Below are 18,257 nucleotides of genomic sequence, written 5' to 3'. Positions count from 1 at the left end.
CCAACTTCCTTAATCTATCAATCTCCCTTTGCAACTTCTTATCTGTATTCCTTGCTGTGCCATCTAACTTACTGTTGTCAGCGAATGTGGATATATACCCCTCTGTCCTTTATCTAAGTCATTTAGAAATATAGTGAAAGACTGAAATCTAGTACAGGTATCTGAGGGCATCAATAGTCACATATGCCAATTCGGATATACATCCATTATCCTTACTCTCCGCCTCCTATCATAACAAATTTCCTGCCCATTTCAATAGGTTGATTTAACTTCCACATTCTTTCATTTTTTCTAACAGATCTCTTACATAGAACTTAATAAAATGTCTATTCAAAGTCCATATAAATAACATTCATGGACACTCCTTTATGAAACCTTCCTCGGGTGTCGCCATCTCACAACTTAAGTCATCTCTTGGAATTTTCTTCAATGCCATTCATCTCTACCAAATCTCCTCTTAGTCTTCTTCTCTCCAAAATACCTTTGTGACTCGTTAGATCTCAACTACAATGTTGTGTACAGTTCTGGGCACCACATTATAAAAAGGATGCGAACGCCTTGCAGAGAGGTTTCCTGTACAGGCTGCACCTGTACTCGCCTCTCCATCATTCTTGTCTTCTGTCACGACACACCCTGGCATTTCATCTTGCTGTCCAACAGAGGTGTGGGTCCCCAGTGGAGTGCATTCTACATGGGAGTCCTTCCATGTTTCATTGGGGATCTGGTATGGAGAGTCTTGCATGGAGCAGCCCCATCCAATGTGTTTTTAAGCAGATCACAGAATCACAGAATTGTTACGGCGCATAAGAAGGCCATTCGGCCCATTGTGTCTGCATTGTCTCCCCAAATGTGCATCATGACTTAGTGCCATTCTCCTGATTTTTTTCCCTTGCACAATGTTTCTATTCAAATAATTATCAATTGTCCTCTTGAATGCCTTGATTGAACCTGCCTCCACCACACTTCCAGGCAGTGCATTCCATACTTGAACCGCTCGCTGTGTGAAAACGTTTTTTCTCACATCACATTTGCTTCTTTTGCAAATCACTTTAAATCTGTGGCTTCTCATTTTCGATCCTTTTACAAGTGGAAACACTTTCTCCCTATCTACTCTATCCAGCTCCCTCATGATTTTGAACACCTCTATCAAATCTCCTCTTAGCCTTCTCCTCTCCAAGAAGAACAGTCTCAACCTCTACAACCTATCTTCACAAACCAAGTTTCTCATCCCAGGAACAATTTTCGTAAACCTCTTCTGTACTCTTTCCAAGGCATTTGCATCCTTCCTATAATGTGGTGCCCAGAACTGTACACAACACTGCAGTTGAGGTCTGACGAGTTACAAAGATAGTTTGGAGAGGTTGGGACTGTTCTCCTTGGAGAGAAGACTAAGAGGAGATTTGATAGAGATGTTTGAAATCATGAGGGGGCTGGATAGTGTAGATGGGGAGAAGCTGTTCCCACTCGTAAAAGGATCAAAAGGGCACAGATTTAAAGTGATTTGCAAAAGAAGCAAATGTGACGTGAGAAAAACTTTTTAACACAACGAGTTATTCGGGTCTGGAATGCACTGCCTGGAAGTGTAGTGGAGGCAGGTTCAATCGAGGCATTCAAAAGGGCATTAGATGATTAGTTGAATAGAAACAATGTGCAGAGATATGGAGAAAAGGCAGGGCAATGGCACTAGGTCATAATGCTCATTTGAAGACCTGGTGCAGACACGATGGGCTGAATGGCCTACTTCTGTGCCATTAAAATTCTGTGATTCTGAGATTATATAAGCTCAGCATGACCTCCCTGCTCTTGTACTCTATGCCCCCTATCAATAAAGCCCAGGATACTGTATGCTTTATTAACTGCTCTCTGCACCTGTCCTGCCACCTTCAATGATCTATGCACATATACAGAAAATGCTGGAAAAACTCAGCAGGTCTAACAGCATCTGTGGAGAGAAAGACAGAGTTAACGTTTCGAGTGCGTATGACTCTTCTTCAGAGACCTCCTTGGACCTGCTGAGTTTTTCCAGCATTTTCTGTATTTATTTCTGATTTCCAGCATCTGCAGTATTTTGCTTTTATGCATTTACACACCCAGGTCTCTCTGCTCCTGCACACCGTTAAGAATTGTACCCCTTATTTTATATTGTCTCTCAATGTTCTTCCTACCAAAATGAATCACCTCACACTTCTCCGCATTGAACTTCACCTGTCACCTATGCATTGCAGGCTGCTCTACCCAAACAGAGGGCACCAGTGAGACTGAAGTGCATAATTGACAGCTGGAATAATATTCTGAGTTAATAAGTCACTATTTGTTTTATTTGGATTTTATTATCTTGCACCCTTTCATTTAAATGGAATTAAATAAGGGAGTGACTGTAACAATGTTTCAAATCCAAGGGGTCATTCCCTGAATCAAGAAAACTTTGGAAGATCAAAGTTTGGAAAATCAGCAATTTCCTCATTTATTTATGTTAATACCCTGAAGAAGGAATGAGTTGCACAGTAATTGGTTAATATTGAAATTGTTTGCCTTGTGGAGACACTTATGCTCTACAGGAGGATGACTTCATAATTTGATGGATGACAACTTCCTGAAATGCACTCCCTTACTTGGCTTGTTGGGTCACCGTATCATCCCTATAGTGTGTTAGATGACTTTGATACATTGAAGAGTTCAGCTGGTTTATTTTGTGCATGGAATAATACCTAATCTTTTGTGCATTACAAGGCAGTGACCTGTAGAAGACTTGAGATGATTTGTCTTATATTTAGGAAACAACATTCAAGAGTCTGTTATAAGACAAAGACACGAGGCGCTGAGACCATTTTTTGGGGCTGAAAAGGGTTAATGGCATTTTGTTGTCGATTAATACTTGGATACACGCTAAAGTCAGGAGTGGCAGATTCTGGATCCATACTCTCGAATGAAATCAAGAACAAGGCCATGACTGCATTTGCTTGGTATTCAGGACATTCTGTAGCAAATGCTGCAACCAGCATGCTGGTGCCCCAGTAGACTGCATCACAGAATGATAGGACATGAATTTGATCTGATAATTACCCTTGCGTTAATTTTCTAATCTATCCAGGCCTATCAGGTTGCTTGCCTGGAAATTGCCAGGAAAAATCAAAGTAATTCTAAACTAATTTTCTGACATCTCAAGCTGCTCATTGGAACCAGTTACCTAACTCATCACTGAGAATGGTGCCTGGCAACAGGTTAAAACAGGCAGGAAAAAAAACCCTCAAAAATGGAAATAAACAAAAAATTTCCCACATTATTTGAATGTACCTATATTGAAAAGACATTAAAAGGTGGTTATTGGCTACAAGATTTGTGTTTGTTGTACTTGCTATGGGTTTATGTTGATGCACTGGTGTTCACCTTATAATGTATGCACTATATTTTCACAGGAGTTTATTATGAGTTTCTGCCTTATATTCTGATGGGGAGTTTGGCAGTGTTTTCAGCAACTCTGGTTTTGTTACTGCCTGAAACAGTCAATATTGCTCTCCCAGACACCATTGACCAGGTGCAGAAAATGAAGGGGTAAGTCTGTAGTCTTTATGATTCAGTCTTCCTTATTAATTTTCTGCCCTAAACAACAATGCGATGCTTTAATCTTGAAAATGCCCCCAAGCTGCTTCACAGAGACAAAAGAGCAAGCATCCATTCTTCATGAGAGGATGATAAAATGGTGAAAAGACTGGGAAAAGAGATATGTTCCACATATAGGGAGAGGGGAAAAGAGGTGGGGGTATTTGGGGAGAGATTGGCAGGGTGTGAGGGATGGAGAGAAGGTTAAGTTTGGATAACCAGAGATGGTGAGAGGATATGTTGGATTGGAGAAGATTATGAAGATATGGTGCAGAGAAGCTGTGGAGAAATTTGTAAAAAAAGATTGAGAATATTAACTTCAATCTACTATGGCACAAAGAGCCAATATATCTCAGTAAGGAGGGGAGGTTATGGATGGGTGAGGTGTAGTACAGAAAAGAATGCATACAGCAGAGCTTGAGATGACTTGGAGTTTATGGATGGTGCAGGATAGGGGACTGGCAAAGATTGCATTGGAAAAGTCGATTAGAGACCAAATTCTGGATAGGTTTTACGGTGACAGTGAGAGTTAGGTAGAGGTGGAGGTAGGCAATGTTGCAAAGGCTGAAATAAGCAGTTTTATTAATGGATAGGCCAACCCATTTGAAACACTCTTCTGCATCAAACAAAATATGAGGCTTGAATGCGGTTTGATTCAGTCTGGACAAGCTGACAGGGCAGTGGAACTAAACAATGGCTTCACTCTGCCCGATGTTTAAATGCAAAGAATTTTGATTCATTCATGAAGTAATATCAGACAGCCAGAATAACATAATAATGCCGAGGTCATGGAGTTACAAGAAGTGGTAGAAAAGAGAAACTGGGTGCATCAACATCCACATAGAATCTAGCTCCATGATATGGATGATATCACCCAGAAGAAACATGCAAATAAGGAAGGGGAGAGGGCCAATAATGGATCCTCAGGAAATTCTGGAGGTGACTGGATAGGAGAAGCCATGATTTGATTGAGTCAATACAGGTAGCAGCACAAACACTGGAGCAGGAACCTGAAGGTGGATCATGGAGGGAAGATAGTAACAGAAATGACATGATTTATTATGTCAAATGTTGTAGTGAAGTTGAGGAAGATAAGGAACAATAATGCCTTTTGATTTAGTTACCGATGCAGTGACTTTGACTAAGGTGATGTCAGTGCTAGGGTCAGCACAGAAAACATACTAAAACAAATTAAAAAGGGAATTGTGGGAAAGGGAACCTCTGTTGCTGTAAGAGGACAGCACATTTTTGGACAAAGGAACATTTACAATGTCAATGAGCTTTGGTGCCAGGAAAAATAGTAGGTAGGAGCAAGATAAAATCATCAAGAAGGCATTGGATGCATCTCATACAAGAGTTGAGCCTCTATGAAACCAACTCCTTGTAAAGCGCATGGGATTGGGGGTAGTGTATTGAGATGGATAGAAAACTGGTTGGCAGACAGGAAACAAAGAGTAGGAATAAACGGGTCTTTTTCCAAATGGCAGGCAGTGACTAGTGGGGTACCGCAGGGATCGGTGCTGGGGCCCCAGTTATTCACAATATATATTAATGATTTAGATGAGGGAATTAAATGTAATATCTCCAAATTTGCAGATGACACAAAGCTGGGTGGGAGGGTGAGCTGTGAGGAGGATGCAGAGATGCTTCAGTATGATTTGGACAAGCTGAGTGAGTGGGCAAATGCATGGCAGATGCAGTATAATGTGGATAAATGTGAGGTTATCCATTTTGGTTGCAAAAACAGGAAGGCAGATTATTATATGAATGGCTATAAACTGAGAGAGGGGAATGTGCAATGAGACCTGGATGTCCTAGTACACCAGTTGCTGAAGGTAAGCATGCAGGTGCAGCAGGCGGTAAAGAAGGCAAATGGTATGTCGGCCTTCATAGCCAGAGGATTCGAGTACAGGAACAGGGATGTCTTGCTGCAATTGTTCAGGGCCTTGGTGAGACCACACCTGGAATATTGTGTGCAGTTTTGGTCTCCTTATCTGAGGAATGATGTACTTGCTATAGAGGGAGTGCAGCGAAGGTTTACCCGACTGATTCCTGGGATGGCAGGACTGACATATGAGGAGAGATTGAGTCGATTAGGATTATATTCGCTGGAGTTCAGAAGAATGAGGGGGGATCTCATAGAAACCTATAAAATTCTAACAGGACTAGACAGGGTAGATGCAGGAAGGATGTTCCTGATGGTGGGGGAGTCCAGAACCAGGGGTTACAGTCTGTGGATATGGGGTAGACCATTTAGGACTAAGATGAGGAAAAATTTCTTCACCCGGTTCTTCAGCGGTGAGCCTGTGGAATTCATTACCACAGAAAATATTTGAGACCAAAACATTGTATGTTTTCAAGAAAGAGTTAGATATAGCTCTTGGGGCAAAAGGGGTCAAAGGATATGGGGAGAAAGCAGGAGCAGGCTATTGAGTTGGATGATCAGCCATGATCATAATGAATGGCGGAGCAGGCTCGAAGGGCCGAATGGCCTACTCCTGCTTCTAGTTTCGATGTAACTTCATATAGAGTATGTATTTACCATATACCAACCTTAGTTTCAGAGCTAATGGCCTTTTCTCATATCTGACGCAAGGTAATAAGTGACGATCAGGTATTTAAACATTGGTTCTCGCTCAACAACCAAATCTACACTTTTCATTGCATAGCAATCAGGACCAAAAACACTGGCTAATAACACCTCCAGCACTGTTTCACTTTACCTAACTCAGCACCAATCCAGTGCACCAAAGAACTCCCAACCTGTGAGTCTTAATACCACAACCAACAGTGGATTTACTTGTAGAACAACATGCATTATCTATTATTTGCAGCAACTAGGTGCTTTCTGAAGTTTACTTAATGCTGCTTCCCAACATGTTGACTGTCCCAAGAAGGAAAATAAGCCTAGCACGTATGCTAGCCTGATGATCCTATTTAATGTTGAACGCAGATGGTTTGTGCTTGCATTCGCTCTCATTTGGGTTGAGATTTCCTATCATCCTGAACTTGATTGAAGAGTGCAGGTCACACAAGTGTAAAGTCTGAATTGCCATCTTCCCTCCAAACCCATGGTGTTTTTTTTATTATTTTCTGGCTACATAATTGAACCAAAGTTCCATAGAACTTTCTAGATGTTAGAGGCACTATATAAATGTAAGTTGTTGTCATTGTATTTGAATTTTACAGGTGTAAAAAACCATGTATACGTTGCTGAAAAACTGAATGTGCCAAGGTCCCACTACTGAATAAAATCATTAAAAATTAAGCTTCTTGGGCAATCACTAACATCCGTTTTCAGTATTGCAACTCCACAATGCAGGAAACTAGATCAGAGTGGCTCAGCATATGATTACTTAGTATTGTGAAAACCTTGGGCTGGATTTTACAGCCCTCGATTGGTGGCAGAATCTTTCATCCCGCAGGCGGCCAAACGGCTGACCCGAACGGGAGTGAGCGTCCTGACGTCATCGCGTACTCGCACAATATTTTGCTCGGCGGGTGCACACGTGTCCCAATACAGTTTCCAGGGGAGGGAACTGTGGGAGGAGAGGCACAGGCAGAAGGGGTGCAGGACCAGCAGGTAGTCCAAGGTGGAAGGGGCCACAGAAGACGCCAATATCCTGCTGCCAGCGTTTATAGGCGGCGATGCAACTATCTCAATATGTCCGAGGTGCAATGCTGAAGGAGGCTGCGCCTCTCAAGGGAGACTGTGACCTCCATTTGCCAGATGATTGGGCCTGAGATCCGCTCTGACTGTGTGGGTGGACAGCCCCTGCCAGTGGCTCTGAAGGTCACAATGGCCCTCAACTTCTATGCCTCCAGCTCTTTACGGGGTCAGTGGGGGATCTGTGTGGAGTCTCCCAATCAGCTGCCCACATTTGCGCCAAGCTGGTGATAGAAGCTCTGTTCAGGTGGGTCCTGAACTTTATTCTTTACCGTACGGAAGAGGCCAGCTAGGCTGAACGAGCCAGAGGCTTTACAGTGATTGCTGGGTTCCCCACATCCACGGTGCCATGAACTGCACACATGTGGGCACCAAGGCACCAGCAGGTCAGCTGGGTACCTTCGTTAACAGGAAGGGATTCCACTCCGTGAACGTGCAGATAGTGTGTGATCACAGGATGTAGATTCTGCAAGTCTGTGCAAAGTATCCTGACAGCTCCCATGACGCAAACATCCTAAGACACAGATGTTAAGTCCAGTAGTGAATCAGAAGAGGAGCACAGTGAGGAGAACACCGAGGGCATGGATCCAGACCTCAGTAACCTCCAGGGAGACAGGGACACCACAGACATCTTATTCCAATGCTCCTTCAGCTATACTACCAAAGATCAGCTTCAAACGCAGGCCAGGGCTGCCTCCTCCATCCCAGATGACTGAAAGGATCCTTTCATTTGAACACAAAAAAACTCAATGCCAGTGCAATAAAGTTCAGAGCCACATATGTCCAACATTACATACTGGTGTTCCCCGCACCAATAAAATAAAAAGGTGAAGCATGCTCAGGCCGTGACGACAAAAACAAAATTTATCTCATTTTGACAATTCCAAACTATTTACATAAACTTCTTTGGTCTTCATTCCCAGACCAGTATACATAAATTAAACATAAATGAACTTAAAACCACCCATGACCTGCCCCTCTTGTGCCCATGGTGCCTTTAACTTAGGTTTGCAAGTGCTACGTCTAAATCTCCCCCCTTCTTGGCAGCAGCATTGGAGACAGCCTGGTTACTCTGCTGTCTTGTTGGCCTTGAAGTCCTTGGCAGTTGTCCTCTGGCCAGTGGAGCCTGTGCTGGCCCCACCTGGGAGGGAGCGGCCAGTGCCACGGCTGGCACCTCCACAGTTGTTGCAGCGTCATAAGATACCACGGTCACTGCAGAGAGGCGGACGAGCGGCTAGCATCATACAGAGCACCCTGAGAGGAGCCCGCAGAAACGACAGACAGCTCCTGCACCAACGTGAGGTTGCTCAGGACCTCCCTGCTCACCATTGATGGATGGGCATCTAGCTGGGATACTGGGTGTCCCATCCATATCCCACACTGACACTGACCACCTGAGGTCAGTGCCTGTGTGAGGGCTTGCAGGTCCAAGCGCAACCCCAGGAACCCCTGATTCTGTCCCTGGAGCTGTCTCTCCATGAGAATCGCCATTCTCTCAATGGAGGAGGCAGTGTACTCGGCCATGAGGGTCAATGCAGTGCTCATGCTCTGCATGGACTCCCCCATAATGGAGACCATGGCACGCAGACCCTCATGGATCTCCGCCAGATCCTTCCGCAAATCTCACATCCAGCATCTGCCGCCTAATGGACGACTCGATAGCCTCATCATCAGCCTTTGCTGTTCTGGTGCCTAGCATTTCTCCAACTGCCAGTGCCCTGGGCACTCTCTGCGTCTGCCTGCACCTCAAGCGACTGTGAAGTGCCCTCGCCAATGTGCACCAAGATACTAGTCGCCGATCTAATGCCCATGGAGGTGCTGGTATCTGCACTAGTTCCTGCTTCAGAGTACGAGTGTGACGCAGGTGAAAATGATGCCCAGTAGTCCTCTGGTATCAGGAGTGGTCCTTTGGGGTCTGCAGATCGGATGCTTGCTGGTGAACCTAAAAGGGAGAAGAAGGACATGTCACTAGTTAAAGTCATCACACTGTCACTGTGCATGCCAGGCACCCTGGTGAGACAATGGCGATCTGCATCGCGATGCCATCGTCTTTCAATGGTTAATGGGGACTCCAGGTTCAAGGCTCACATCATTAAAGAGACTACACTGGAATGGTTACACAATCTGAGAGTCTCACCTCTGTGCACTGTGCTCTTACCTTCATCTGGCACCCCCTTCTCTCCACACCTGGTTGCACATGGAGCATGCTGGCTCTCCAGCTCCAGGGCATCTTGCTCGAACTGAGAGAGCAGCAGCAGGTTGGGGGGGCCTCCGCCTCTACGTGCCTTTTCGGCTTGATTATGGCTTGTCTTCTCCTGAAAGGACAGAGGAGCATTGATTAGTCTACTCTCTACCTGCAGCGCCATTGCAGCCTGGTCAACCCCAGCTGGGGAACACATCGCCGGGCACATCCGAGTTGTGCCCTCGAGCCACAAGGCACTCAGTCCAAGCAGCCAGGGCTCACCCCCTTGGCCAGCTCCAGCATCACTGACATTTGGCATTCAGAATCTAGCACCCCTGAGGACCACGGGAGGGTGGCCACACCTTAACACTTCTGCACACTGACCCATGCTAACACAGTACTCACCCTGAACACTGCAGGTTACTGAAGCGCTTTCAGCACTGCACCCATGTCCGCTGCACCATATCATGGCAGCTCACCAGGGTTGCCGTCTCCTCCCATTCCCTCTTGGTGAGGTGCGGTGGCCTCCTCCTCCCACCTCTGGGGACAAAGACGTCCATCCTGGCAGCCACCACCCGATCTGCCTGCTGCCTAGCATTTGCTGCTGCGCTCAAGTCCATCTTCAGAATGGCAGACAGACACCCTTCCTGGCAGCCTTTCTGGGGTTGCCTGGGCCGTTTATAAACCGGCCGCTGGGTCGCCATTGGACCCGATGGCCGACAAGCCCCCTGCCCCCGCTTGGCTCTTCCCGGCCAGCGATGAGCCGCGTTTAACGCTGGGTGGGCCTTAATTAGCCCGCCAGCATGAAATCGCGGTTGGGGCCCGATCACAGGCACCGGTCAATTTCACAGTCACTCCCAGCCTGCTCGCCGCACCCGCCCGGCGAGGGCAAAGTCCTGCTCCAGGTATTTTTTCAGCGGGTGTGGGGGGGCACATAAAATACGAGGGGTGGCAAACCCACTCCCTTCATGCCCATCCCCAAGCTTTTTAAAATATATAATTAACAGTCAATTAAGCTTGTTACCAAGCCAATTGACTGGAATATAACACTGCCTATACCATAATACAGTTGGCGTGGGCAGGAGGCAGATGGTGGAAGTTGGCAGGATATTTTTTAAACATAAGTTGTAAAAAGGCATGAAGGAAGTGGGGTGTCCTTCCCTGTGCACATCGGGGGCACTCCCCAAGATGCTACTCCCCCTCCCCCTGCTTTGTTCCTCCCCGTCTAGCCGCCAAAGTCCATCCCCCCATCCCCCTACCCCTTCTCTCCCCATCCTATAAAGCAAAGGAGTTACCTTGTTCCAGGATCCACTGAAGTTCCACTACTAAGATCGACTGAGTTCACCTCTCTTCTATTTTTACTTAGTTCTGTTGAAGAGTCATGCGGACTCGAAACGTTAACTGTGTTTCTCTCCGCTGCCAGACCTACTGAGTTTTTCCAGGTATTTTTTATTTTTGTTTTGAGTTCTGACGCTGCTGGGGCTGCTAGAGCTGTCAGCCAATCAGATTGACTGGCAGCTCTCGAGGGTGGGACTCCCTCGCTCTGAGAGGCAGAGGTCCCACTCTCAGCTTGCCGGCAGCATGTTGTGGCTGCAGGACAGGCTTTTTTAAAGTGTGCCAGCTGCTGGCTGACACTTGCAATGGTGGGCGGAATGGGGGAGGGGGTGGGTGGGCAGTGGTGGCGGACGAGCAATTCATTTCCCCCCAACCCATGAAACCCAGCACCTTATGTATGTGGGTGACCCACCTCCTAGTAGTCTGTAGCACAGTAATGTACTAGTGCATTAACACACTCCATTGCCTTACCTTCTGACGCTGAACATTTTTGAATTACTGAAATGAAGCCAGTCTGGTACGAATAAAGTGACTATATCTACCCAGTGAAATCTGATGCGAAAGTTTCATTTTGTGTGCATTCCTTAAGACAGTGTTTTTGTTTTTGCAGGTTCAAAAGTGTTTGCTGCAATCACTACTATTTTAAGAAAAATGAAACAGCTGGAGAAAACAGTATGGTGGTGATTTAAAAAGAGGAAATTTGACCCGGTTCTGACCATAGGTCTGCAGCAATGGAGAAATGGACTTTCACCATTTCTTTCCAGTTTATGCCACAGGGCTAATGATATCTACTCTTAAAGTATATTTAACAATGCAACATAGATACTCAGGGACCTCTACAAATGTTCAAACCACCAGCATGCAGTACTATTTGATGCTTTAGGTTTTAAAAAAACAAATTTACTGGACTTTTTTTCAAAGTCTTAGGCAAAGAGTTTGGAACATTTTTTGCTAACTTATATCTCTTTGCTCAGTGGATAGGTTTCTCCTCACAGCGAAATTTTGCTAAAGACATTGCACCAAACATCAAGCACTAGACAAGTACAATTCCTTCATTTGTGCTTTTTGCAATTGCTGTCAACTGTTCCATTCAACCAACTTCAGTCTAAACTCCCACAGTTAGTGTAAAATTAGAAATAGATCATCAGTTTAGGAACTTGGAATAAGAATGTTAATCATCCCTTCAAGCCTCAATGTGAGATCATGGCTGGTGTGTGTTTTAATTCCATCTAACCGCCTGGTTCTATATACCTTATTCCTCTTGCTTAAATAAAATCCATCAATTTCAGTTTTAAAATTTTCAATTGGTCTAGCCTGTGGGAGAGAGTTCAAGGTTTCCACTAATTTTTCTATCATTCATTTATGAGTTTCACTAGCAAAGCCAGCATTTATTGCTCGTCCCTAACTCTCCTTGAGAAGATGGCAGTGGATGACAAGTCTATATAATCTGGCCTCATAATTTTAGTACTTTTAGCTCTGATATATTTATACTGCAGTCCATATGGTGCAGGTGTGCCCACGGTGCTGTTAGGGAAGGTGTTCTGGGATTTTGACCCAGCAAACAGTTCCAAATCAGGATTCCTTTTTCATTCATTCATGGGACGTGGGCATCGCTGGCTAGGCCAGCATTTATGGCCCATCCCTAATTGCCCTTGTTCGGAATGCATTTAAGAGTCAACCACATTGCTGTGGGTCTGGAGTCACATATAGGCCAGACCAGGTAAGGATGGCAGATTTCCTTCCCTAAAGGACATTAGTGAACCAGATAGGAATATGTGTCACCTGCAGGTGGTGGTGTTCCAATGTGTCTGCCCTTGTTCTTCCAAGTGGTAGGGGTTGTGGGTTTGGAAGGAGGCATGTCAAGTTGCTGTAGTGCATCTAGTAGATGGTACATACTGCTGCCACTGTTCAGCAATGTTGGAGGGAGTGAATGTTTAAGGTCAGCACCTTAAGGTGCTGATTTAGCGGGCTGCTTTGTCCTAGAGGGTGTAGAGTTTCTTGAGGGTTGTTGGAGCTGCACTCATCCAGGCAAGTGGAGAGTATTCCATAACACTCCTTACTTGCGCCCTGTAGATGGTCTGACAGGCTTTGGAAAGTCAGAAAGTGAGCGACTCAGCACTGAATTCCCAGCCTCTGCCCTTTATGGGAAGAAGTTCTTCCTGACATCACCACATAGGCCTGACTAGCTCTAACTTTAAGCTAATGCCCCCCTGTTCTGGACTCTCCCAGATAGTTGCTCTCTATCTACATTATTAAATTATTTAATCATTTTGAACATCTCACTTAGATCACCCCTTAATCTTTAATACTAAAGAGAATACAAGCCTAATCTATACAGTCTGGCCTCAGCGGTTTAGTCATTTTAGCTCTGGTATATTTGTGCTTTGGGGTCTTCAGGTAACTCCCACCAATGTTTTGCATCTTTTTCTATTCCAAATCTATCCAGAAATTTTCTACCACCCGCTCACCCTTACTCTTTCTCATGTTATAACAGATTCTTTTATCAATTTTGCAGCTCCTCAGCTTTTTTCAAATCCCCTGTCCTTTTAAAGATTTTATAATTTGGATTATCTATCTCCTAATTATGTCCATCTTGTAGCCAGGTCTCAATGAGTGCAAGGCCTCAGTGATAGCTACAACATTCTACCCTATAAGTTGAATTTGTGCTTCTAATTCATTTGTTTTATCCCTAATGCTGTGTGCATTTGTGATTCTCATTTCAGGAACAGAATCTTTGACCTCATGCCATTTTTCTCACACTTTTGACTATCACAATTATTGCGTTTCATCATTTCTGTTGCATTTTTATCAGTTCTTTTGTTGTTATTTGCTTTACTTTCTCTGAACCTGAATTATTTCTATTATCATTAACACTATTTATGACCCAAAGTTTGCTTTCATCCAAAGTTCCATCTAAGCTGCGCAACCATGCAGCCATGTAGCAATCTAAAAGTCCCCGTGCAGGTTATTGTGCATGCATGCAGCACAAAATAATTTAAAAGGGCCGATGCACTTAAGCAAGGAATAAAAAGGGTACATTGCCCTCACCCCTTTTTCTCAACATTAGGCAATTTTTACTTTACTTTTTATTTCTTCCTGAGCCCTCTCACCTCTTCATTGACCGGGTTTTACAGTCAGTGGCAAAGTGACACACTGGCCTCAAAGAAACCTGCCCACTATGATGTTGCGATCTCTGTGACAGACATTTCACTCTCCCTACCATTCTAATTTGAATATGACATCAAGTCAAGGGGATGTCCAAGTGTCCAGCAATAGTGATATCAACAAACTAATTACATTGAAGAGTTCTCACAGACAGCAAACCAGGAAGTAAAATGTACCAATTTTTCTTCATTTTTATAAAATTTAGAGGGAGCAAAATAAATATTGGGTCATACAACTTAGAACCTGAAATATCATAAACAAGCTTTTTTTAAAAGAAAATCGTGTTAAAAATCTATGGACTTTTTATCATAATGGAAAAAATGGTAGAAAACTAATTTTATACTTACAAACAATGGGCAGAGAGGTTATTCCGCAGTAAGTTGACTTAGTACACCATTAAGAACTCAGTTACAACTCATTAACAAGGTAGTAACCTTTACAGGGGATTTTAACTTGGGGGCCAGGAGTTAATGGAACCCACCAGAGAGGGTTAGTTGGCTGGAGGTCCCGCATAATTACAGGGGAAAATGTGCGGCTCATTCCCACCAGCGGGAAAACTGAGCCCCGTGTAGTTAGCACATGGATGAGCCAACACAGGGAACCCACTCATTGGTTATTTAGGCTCATTATTGATCCACTTAAAGGCTATTATTCCTGAGACCACAGGATTTAGTAGTGGCTCAGGAATTCATCTGAATTCCCATGAGTCTCCCTTGCCTCCAGAAGAATGCCTACCAACCACTGTTGAGTTTGCCAGTGGCCTCTCGGGGTGTCCCTCTTTCAAAGGCATGCAGTGTCAATTGAGGGACCTGGCATTGTGAGCCACCCCCTGCCTTTTCCTCAAACGTCCATCCCTCCCTTGCCAGCAACCTGTTTCCGTTGGCTCCCAACCTGTCCGCCCTCACCTTTGTCCAGGGATCCATCAATGATCTCCGGGACCAATGAAGGTCTCAGTGCATTATATGGCAGCCACTGTTCCCATTAGCGTTGCCTGTAATGTAGAGGCCGGTAGTTCTCGGGACAGCATTTCCACCCTACTGTGGACTTAATTCTGTGGGAGGCCCAATGATGCTCTGATTGCACTTAAATAGTGTCGGGCGCATCTTTGGAGAGGTGACACAGGATTCGCACTAGTTCCATACCAGTGAGCTGAACCTACATCACCTGCATTAAATTCCACCCAAGATTCCAGTGTAAAAGGGGAAATTCAAATCCATTCAGTGATTTCTAAAGATTGCCACCTACGGGACTTCAGCAGTGCATCCTATGGAAGAGCAGGGAACCACTGACAGCAGCTTCTGGGTTTCTGCACTTAACTGCACATGTGCAGATGCCAAAAGTTTCTGTCAGTTTCATAAGGTAATGATGGTGAACACCCACCATTTTGCTGTCTATACGATGCAAAATCTGGGTCACTGGTTTAAAGTCCATTCTAAAACCCTAGTTCTCCTTTCAGCAACCTATCCAAATAGTGTAGTTCCTTCCTGCTCCATGTGATGGCGCCCTCTTTCCCACACCAGTCCTTCAGCCACATATTTACTGTCCTGATTTGTTTGTCCCAAAGGCAATTACCATGTGATAAGATCATTGCCCTCAAAATCGTGCTTTTTGATTTAACGCTTTAACGCCAGCTCCTGATGCTCCCTTATTAGGACCTCATCCTGTTCTTCCTATATCATTTGTTCCAACATGAACCACAAGCACTGGATTTTCCCTTTCCAATTCCCTCTCCAATTGCTCTGAAATCGCCTTTACTTTGGAATCAAGTATGCAATACACTCTCCTGGACTCTCAGTCACAACTGCAAAGGATGATATCACCCAAATTTATTAAATCCCCTATGACTGGACTCTTTCAACTCTGGAAATTCTCTCCTCAGAATTCCTCTTGCTCCATTGTGCTGTGGTTACCATTCTGGAATTCCCCAGGACTGAAGCTAAAAAACATAGGTGTTCTTTGATTTAACACAGTATTAGAGAATTGGAGTAACAATAAATGCAAATATTCTGGATGAGATGAGAAAGAACAGAAAAAATTATATTCATGGATAATGACATGAAGGTGATCATTTTGATGAATAGAAGCATGATAATTCTATGTATTCATCTTATACAAAAAGATTGTAAATATTTTGGGTGGAGGTTTGGAGATTACCTTAGACATGGCGCAAGTTATAAACCAATATTTATAGTGCCTCTCTTTGAACAAAAATCATACTCCAGAACAAGACTTGGACATATGCCTGCATTATTTGATTATTAATTATGAATGCAGTCATTGATAATGTTCAATTCATTTGTATTGCATTTTACTGAATTTATCCTTTCAAACAATTCTTTTGCCATTGATCTCAAGATGATGATTTATTCTCCTTGTTAGAAAGTGTGATTATTAAATCTACAATCATGGATTTATGACTCTAAATAATAATTGGGCTGCTATCAAGGGCTACAATTATTAATCTCAATTATAGGAGTGAGACATGAATGATGTATGGAATTCATTGAAACCTCTTGATTTTTTTCAGCCCAGTATCTAAATTTCACCATTAACCTGGTCTCAACAACAATACTAATTGAAGATCACATGGGATTATTGTAAAGTTAATATTGTCAGAGAATTCATACTTGAGTTCAAAAATGCCTAGTTTTTAAAATGTATTCATTGATGGGATATTGGTTCCACTGGCAAGGCCAGCACTTGTTGTCCATCCCCAATTGTCCTTGAACTGACTGGTTTGCCACACCATTTCAGAGGGCAGCTAAGAGTCAACCACATTGCTGTGGGTCTGGTGTCACATGTAGGCCAGACCAGGTAAAACCAGCAGTTCCCTCAGTTAGTGAACCAGACGTGTTTTTACGAAAATTGACAATGGTTTCATGGTTACCATTACTGAGACTAGCTTTTCAGTTCCAGATTATTAATTGACATTAGATTCCACTAGCTGCCATGGTTAGATTTGAACCCTGTCCCCAGAACATTAGCCTGGCCTTCTGGGTTACTAGCAGTGACATTACAACTATGCAAAAATCTCCCTCTAAATTATGCCGCTTTAGGTGAAAGGTTTTTATGTCTGTACATTCTCTTATTCTGTATAAGAAAATATCACAGTTCACAGTTTTGAGGCAAAGTTATAGAGCTCATGTAACCATATTAGTGTTTGCTCCAAGTAATTTCCACATAAGTGGCTATACCTCATTTATGAATAAACAATGAAATCCTCTTCAATTAAAATAAATGTGGTTTACCAATAAATGATGTTTCTTCTTACTCATATGAAATTAAGCACTGTACAGAAACATTTCTATCTTTATTCCAGCTGTGTTTAGTTATTGTTCAGGTTGTTGGTTAATGTGCACTCCCCACTCTGCAAATGCTAAACTTAGTCATTTCAATACAATTCTCTGTTTGTTGATACACAGACATGCCTTTGTGAATCATCTAATCTGTTCATTTCAATTCCATATAAACCACAAATGCTTCTTTCTGTTCTCATAGTAAGACACTGTTGTCCCAAAGCAACAATGCCGGGACCACTGCTCATCAGATGCTGCATGCATCTGCATTGTAATAAGGTGGCCTTGTGCTGTAATGCAAGGTGGGCTCATTGATATATCATGGCGCTCCTGGGGTTGGGCGGGTAGGCACCTGGACTGGGTCACTAGCGTAGCAGCCAATTTTATGGCCCTGCCCCCTGCCTGCCATCCTGCCCCTGTGGAGGCTGGGGGGGGGAGCATAAAATTCCAGTCCAGTGTTCACATGAGCCCTGAGATCCCTCTGGCCCTGTGCATTCTTTATTACCCCTCCCTGTATTACCTCTCCCTATCCGTTCTGCCAAAATGCATCACCTCATATCTCTCTGTATTAAATTCCATTTACCACTTGCCTGCACATTGCTAGTCTATTACCTTTTGGAGTTGATTGATATCATCCTCAACATTTGCCATACCTCCAAGTTTGGTGTCATCGTTAAATTTTGAAATTTTACTCTATTCCAATAACCAAATAATTGAAATATATTTCATAAAATGCTGTGGTCCATCACTAACCGTTGTGGAACATTACTATTTACCATTCTCCAGCCTGAAAAAACAACCATTTGCCATGACTCCTTGTTTCCTGTCCTTAAGCCAATTTTGTTTTATTGAAACTGACACTGACCCTCCTATTCCATGAGCCTCAGTTTTCTTAACCAGTATTTGATGTGGTACTTTTCCAAAGGCTTTTGTAAAATCAGTACAGACAACATTCATTGCAGGAATGCTATCCTTTATTACAAGAAGAGTTGAACATAAAAGTAAGGATGTT

General features: G+C 43.7%; 1 protein-coding gene across 2 annotated transcripts in view; it reads left to right on the top strand.

Moving 5' to 3' along the window:
* Positions 1 to 11,543, top strand: part of LOC144685942 (organic cation/carnitine transporter 2-like) — a 127,639-nt gene extending 116,096 nt beyond the window's left edge. The window contains exons 9-10 of one of the 2 annotated variants that reach the window (XM_078551000.1): positions 3,417 to 3,552; positions 11,395 to 11,543. In XM_078551000.1, the coding sequence (XP_078407126.1) occupies positions 3,417 to 3,552; positions 11,395 to 11,473 (215 nt within the window). In that variant the 3' untranslated portion in view covers positions 11,474 to 11,543. Of the gene's footprint in view, positions 1 to 3,416; positions 3,553 to 6,434; positions 6,536 to 11,394 lie in introns of those variants that run through there. The other variant, XM_078551001.1, reaches the window with a different exon arrangement.
* The last annotated feature ends 6,714 nt before the right edge of the window (positions 11,544 to 18,257 follow it).

The sequence above is a fragment of the Cetorhinus maximus genome, chromosome 10 (genome assembly GCF_964194155.1).
Source record: "Cetorhinus maximus chromosome 10, sCetMax3.hap1.1, whole genome shotgun sequence".
NCBI lineage: Eukaryota > Metazoa > Chordata > Chondrichthyes > Lamniformes > Cetorhinidae > Cetorhinus > Cetorhinus maximus.
This window is presented reverse-complemented; position numbering and strand designations above follow the sequence as displayed.